This window comes from Etheostoma spectabile, chromosome 6 (assembly GCF_008692095.1).
Source record: "Etheostoma spectabile isolate EspeVRDwgs_2016 chromosome 6, UIUC_Espe_1.0, whole genome shotgun sequence".
Classification (NCBI taxonomy): domain Eukaryota; kingdom Metazoa; phylum Chordata; class Actinopteri; order Perciformes; family Percidae; genus Etheostoma; species Etheostoma spectabile.
In genome coordinates, this window is record NC_045738.1 from 26,827,312 (window position 1) to 26,833,533 (window position 6,222).

The 6,222-nt window shown below is 44.2% G+C and overlaps 1 protein-coding gene across 1 annotated transcript in view; it reads right to left on the reverse strand.

Moving 5' to 3' along the window:
- snrka (SNF related kinase a) overlaps positions 1–6,222 on the reverse strand; it is a 67,885-nt gene that overhangs the window by 3,749 nt on the left and 57,914 nt on the right. Inside the window, exons 6-7 of the mRNA XM_032518504.1 lie at positions 5,088–5,277; positions 4,853–4,959 (exon numbers count right to left, since the gene is read on the reverse strand). Of these exons, the coding sequence (XP_032374395.1) occupies positions 4,853–4,959; positions 5,088–5,277 (297 nt within the window). The remainder of the gene's footprint in view (positions 1–4,852; positions 4,960–5,087; positions 5,278–6,222) is intronic.

Below are 6,222 nucleotides of genomic sequence, written 5' to 3' on the forward strand. Positions count from 1 at the left end.
CACCATCCGGCTGGCCCTGCTGGGTGAGAAGCTGAAGGTGATGCAGGTGGATCCCCCCCTCGTGTCCTGGACTGTTGACTACCTGACTGGCAGACCACAGTATGTGCGCCTGCATACACGGTATCAGACCGAGTGGTCAGCAACCACTGGGGCCCCGCAGGGGACTGCCTCTCTCCCTCCTCTTCACCATCTACACCACAGACTTCAACTACCACACAGAGTCCTGCCAGCATAAGTTTCTGATGACTTGCTGTGGTGGATGTATCAGAGAGGGGGACGGCTGAGTACAGAGCGTGTGGGGGGGGACTTTGTCACTGGACCGTGAGACAGAACCATCTAAGCTCAACGTGGACAAAGACAAGGAGCTGGTGGTGGATCTAAGGAGAGCCAACGGCAGCAGTGAGCCCTGTTTCATCCAGGGGGTCAGTGGGACCGTGCGAGGACTACAAATAACGTGGAGTGCACTTAGACAATTAAACTGGATCTGGGCCAGAACACTCAAGCCCTCTACAGGAATAGGGCCAAAGCCAATCTTATTTCTGAGGATGGATGAGGGTCCTTCAACATCTGCAGGAAGATCGTGAAGATGTTTTAGGAGTCTTGGTGGCCAGTGCTCTCTACCTTTGCTGTTGCAGCTGGTGGGGCAGCAGGTGAGGGTAGCGGACGCCAACAGACTCAACAACTGATTTGCAAGGCAGTGACGTCATGGGGGTGGATCTGGACTCTCTGTCGGGGGTGTCAGAGAGGAGGACGCGTCAAACAAATGCCATCTTGGACAATGTCTGCACCCACTCCATGGCTTGCTGCTAAATCACAGGCAGCACTTTCAGTGACAGACTCATTCTCCCAAAATGCACACAGAGCGCAACAGGAAGCCGACCTTCTGCCTGTTGCCATCAAAATTTATAACTCCTCCTTAAGTGTCTGACACGCCAGAGCGGTATGACAAACATCGTGTGCAATAACACTCCTTGTTTTGTGCATCTACGATCTTATAAAATAATAATTATACTACCTGACAAATGGGCGTTTTATGTACAACGTAAATATTCTTACTTGTATTCACACTTATTCTTTTCTATGGATTCTTATATTAAGATTACACGTAGCACAGAGTCCTTACAATCGTATTTTTCGATTCTGTAGATACACGACATATTGATCCACATAGTTATGACCACAATTTACACCATATTATACCTACCGTATGACTTATTATGTTTCAATTTGAATGTTTCCTATATCTATATACTTTATCTTATTATTCAATTCTCTTTAATACTTGATTTATCTTTTATTCTTGATAATATATTTATTAAGTTTTTGATTCAGCTAGAGATAGTAGCCTTATAATACGTAGAAACTTCGACGATATGATTACGGCGCGTTATAATTTATCTAATATCTAGAATATATGGACACGAGTATATAGATCATCTTTATCTAGACATAGGCATTATTTTATAATTCTGTCTATTTTATAATATTGTTAATATATCAATATGTTAATATTTATTTTCCACCCATATTCATATTTATCATATAGATATTAGATTATATCTTATACCCCGATTTATTATGTCTGTTAAATATATATTATACATAAATATGATACATCAATAATAATGATTTATTATCTATTCATCTTCTATAATGAGTAAAATACCATATAACAGTATACTAAATATATATATATCATATATATACATACACACACAAATTTATATATGTCTATACACCTACATTATTATTATTATATACACATCTCCGCCCACACACACATAAATATATTAGATATATATTATATATTACACACACCACACAACACACCACACACAACACATATAATAGTATATACACATACACATATACACACCGGCCACTTTAATAGGTAACCTGTCCAATGCTCGTTAACACTAATTCTAAGGCAGCCATCACATGGCGGCAACAGTGCACTTTAGGCATGTAGACATGGTCAAGGAATCTCCGTGCAGTTGCAAACCGAGCTCAAGGATGGGAAGAAAGGGGATTTGAGTGACTGGAACGTGGCATGATTGTGGTGCCAGAAGGGCTGGTCTGAGTATTTCAGAAACTGCTAATCTACTGGGTATTTCCACGCACAACCATCTCTAGGGTTTACAGAGAATGGTCCGAAAAGAAAAAACATCCAGTGAGCGGCAGTTTCTGTGGGCGGAAATGCCTCGTTGATGCCAGAGGTCAGAGAGAGATGGCCGACTGGTTCGAGACGTGAAGGGCAACAGTGACTCAAAACCACCCGTTACAACAAGGGGCAGAAGAGCTCTCTGAACGCACAGTACGTCGAACTTTGAGGCAGATGGGCTCAGCAGCAGAAGACCACATCGGGTGCCACTCCTTTCGCTAGAACAGGAAACTGAGACTACAATTTGCACAAGCTCATCGAAATTGGACAATAGAAATTGGAAAAACGTTGGCCTGGTCTGATGATCTCGATTCTGCGCGACAGTCGGATGGGTAGGGTCAGAATTGGCGTCTCCAAACATGAAAGCATGGATCCATCCTGCCGTATCAACGGTTCAGGCTGGTGGTGTGTGTCATGGTGTGGGGTATTTCTTGGCACTCTTTGGGCCCCTTGGTAACAATTGAGCATCGTTGCAACGCCACGCCTACCTGAGTATTGTTGTGACCATGTCCATCCCTTTATGACCATAATGTACCCCCTCTGATGGCTACTTCAGAAGATAATGCGCCATGTCATAACAGTGATCATCAAGACTGGTCCTGAAGCATGACAATGTTGCTGGATCAAATGGCCTCACAGTCACCAGATCTCAATCCAATAGGCATTTTGGGAGTGTGGGAACGGGAGATTCGCATCATGGATGTGCAGCCGACAAATCTGCGGCAACTGGTGATGCCATCATGTCAATATGGACCAAACTCTGAGGAATGCTTCCGCACCTTGTGAATCTATGCCACCAAGAACTGAGGCAGTTCTGAAGGCAAAAGGGGTCCAACCCGTTACTAGCATGGGGTACCTAATAAAGTGGCCGGTGAGTGATAGTATATATACACCACATACAACACACATACATATATACACACACACAAATATATATGCCACACACACACAACATTATTATATATATAATATAAAGTCTTGTCGGTATCTTTTTGTAGAAAAACCTGCTATTAACCTGACTTTTAATTAATCAATTGGTGTGTAGAAATAGCTATATGAAAAGCTAAAACCCTCCAAATGATGTTCAATGCACTGAAATAATTAGTTTCACTAAAAAAAGATTTATTATTTAAACAAGACAGAAGGTCAATTTTGGCAAAGACAAAGTTTTGTCCCTATACAGGATTGAACAAATTCTAGCAAACAAAATATGTCAGCAAATAAATAGCGTGCTGTGAGTGATTAATTATCTTGTATGCTTCATGATGAAGGACGCATCCATGCGGTTTGGTGAGGATTTATACATGGTATGATGAAGTTATCAGAATGCTAGGAAAGTCCAGAGTTCATCAATATTCTTTGGTTTGGTCTTCCATGCTTCCTCTTTCATCTCACCACATATGCTCCTGATGTCAGTCTGGTGACTGGCCGGCCAATCCTGGACATCTGGATTTCTTCGCTTGAGGAACTTTGAAGTGGAGAGGAAGTATGCGATGGAGCACCATCCTGCTGGAGAATTTGGCCTGTTTTGTGGTTGGGAATTAAGAGGTAGTAAGATGTCTTGGTATTTGAGCATATTGATGTTGCCTTCCACCCTGCGATCTCTCGCACACCCCCATACTGGATGTAACCCCAGACCAGGAATTTCGCACACATCTTCAATGTTTTCTGGGTGAATCTTGGATTCATGCGGGCTCCAGTAGGTCTCTGTGGTGTAATTCAACAGAAGATTCATCTGAAAATCCACTTTCTTCCACTTCTCCAGCGTCCATCTTTAGCAGCTGTGGGCCTTGGCACATGACACCAGTTTTTGATTGTCTTTTTGTTTAGTGCGGCTCTGGGCACTGATTCGACCATGGAGGCCATTTCGAGACAGAATCCGACAAAACCGTTCTGGTTGACACAGGGACTTCAGGGGCCAGGTCTTGTGGAGCTCTGCTGCAGTGGAAAATGGGCTGGCCTTGGATTTGAGCCAACAAACGGTCCTCTCGAGCAGTGTCTTGCGGGGTCTGCCTGACCTGGGTTGTCAAAAACGTCTCCAGTGTCTTCAAATTGTTTTTATCCTCTGTCCTTGACGCTGAGACACATTGAAGGTGTCTGCCATCAGCAGTGGATCTGGTCTTCAGCCTCTTGATAATCAAACTTTAGTCTCAGGGAATAGGCCTGTTTGCAGAGGTCTAGTTGCAGTTGATGTGAAGGTCTAGGTACTGGGGTTGTTTTATACACACCTGAGACCTGATTGGTCCATATTAGTCCCAGGTGAAGCTCATATGACAAGGCGACAACACTTATGTCTTTGCAAAAATTGACTCAATGGGCTTTACCAAGCTGTGAATATTAGATACTTTTTGACAGTTTCTTTTTGCTCTGAAACATTATTACAAAGTTGTGGGATTAAAATGAGCCATTTCTTGTAAATAAATCTTGATTAGAAAATATTTCAGCGGGCATTCAGCAATTTGTACACAAGCGACAAGACTTTTGTCAGGGACTGTATACACATAAAATACACACACCACACACACACACACACCACACAATAATATATATATATATATTATATATTATAAATATATATAAAAAAAACACACACACACATATATACACAGAGAGAGAGAGCGAGAGAGAGCGAGAGAGAGAGGCTCTAACTCCTCTTCACTCAGGGATGGATGGATGCTCTGTAACACTGACCTGAACAGGCAGCTGCGCTGCTTGGCTGCTGTTGAGGTGGACGCTGTGGGGGCCCTGGCGGTCCCAGAGCCAGCAGAAGCAGGGCCCGACACAGCAGATGTGGCTCCCTGGGATGAGACGGGAATAAAAGAGAGCAGCCGGGTGCATTAGAATCAATGAAAACAGGAGGTTGAGTATCCAGTGCATTCAACTGCATACCCCCACCCACAGATGAAGATGATGAAGCTGAGGGTACCTGTGCCGAGTCCCTCAGTGTGGTGTCCTCACGGCGGCCCAGCTCCATTAAGCCTTTGGAGCGGTGTCCGTTTAGCAGGTTCTCTGCGCTGCGGGCCGGGGACTGGGGGCCTCCAGCATGGGACATGGAGGACGCTGCCAGGCTGTCCTCGATGTCCTGGTGCATGTCCACTCTGGTGGGCCACGACTGCCTGTGGACAAAAGACACAGGCTTCAACTTTGAGTTTAAAAAGTCTCTAAGCTAGTCTGTAAAACCTATTTCAAGACCCTTTGGCTGCTGGGATCTGGGGATTGGCTGATAAGGACTGATGATAGACACCTGGATCAGTTTATCACCCACATGTCCATAGATACGAGTGCCTGGCCAGTCACAGTCTCTCTCTCTCCCCCCCTTTCTCCCCCCTTTCTCCCTCCCTCCCTCCCTCCCTCCTCAAGGTTGCTTGGTTTGATTGGACTTTGGTTGACTTACTGTTGGTTTCTTACATCACGACACCTTCATACATACATCTACTACACACATTACTGATAAACTGATAGCACGTTTAACTTTGTTGATTTTATTTAATTGAATTGAGCAAATGTGTGTTCTCCACCTCTGGTCATACTTTTGAGCCAGGTCATGAGATGTTATCAGCTGGACCTTTCCTCAGAGTTAGAGATGGGAGTTTCCACAGAACACAAACATGCTGTTCCACTGAGACATGGACATGTCAAACATTTATGTTTTTTAACATATTGTTTTATTGGTTTTCAAAAACAAGTAATGACAAGATGCAGGATAAATAATCAATCCACACGATGTGTAAAAATGAGCAGTCTTCACCTAATAAGCCCAACACGTGATTCTGATTACAGCTCATGTGTGTCCACGCTCTGTTGCCTGCTACACCGTGGCCGTTTACACCGTTAGCTACAGCACAGCTGGTGCATTCACTGCCATTAGTAATGTGCTGATAAAAGCAGCAGGCGGCCTCCACACTCGAACCTGGAGCAACAATGGAGGACATTACACTGATGCAGGAGACAGGAAGACGTTACACTGATGCAGGAGACAGGAGGACGTCACACTGATGCAGGAGACAGGAGGACGTTACACTGATGCAGGAGACAGGAGGACGTTACACTGATGCAGGAGA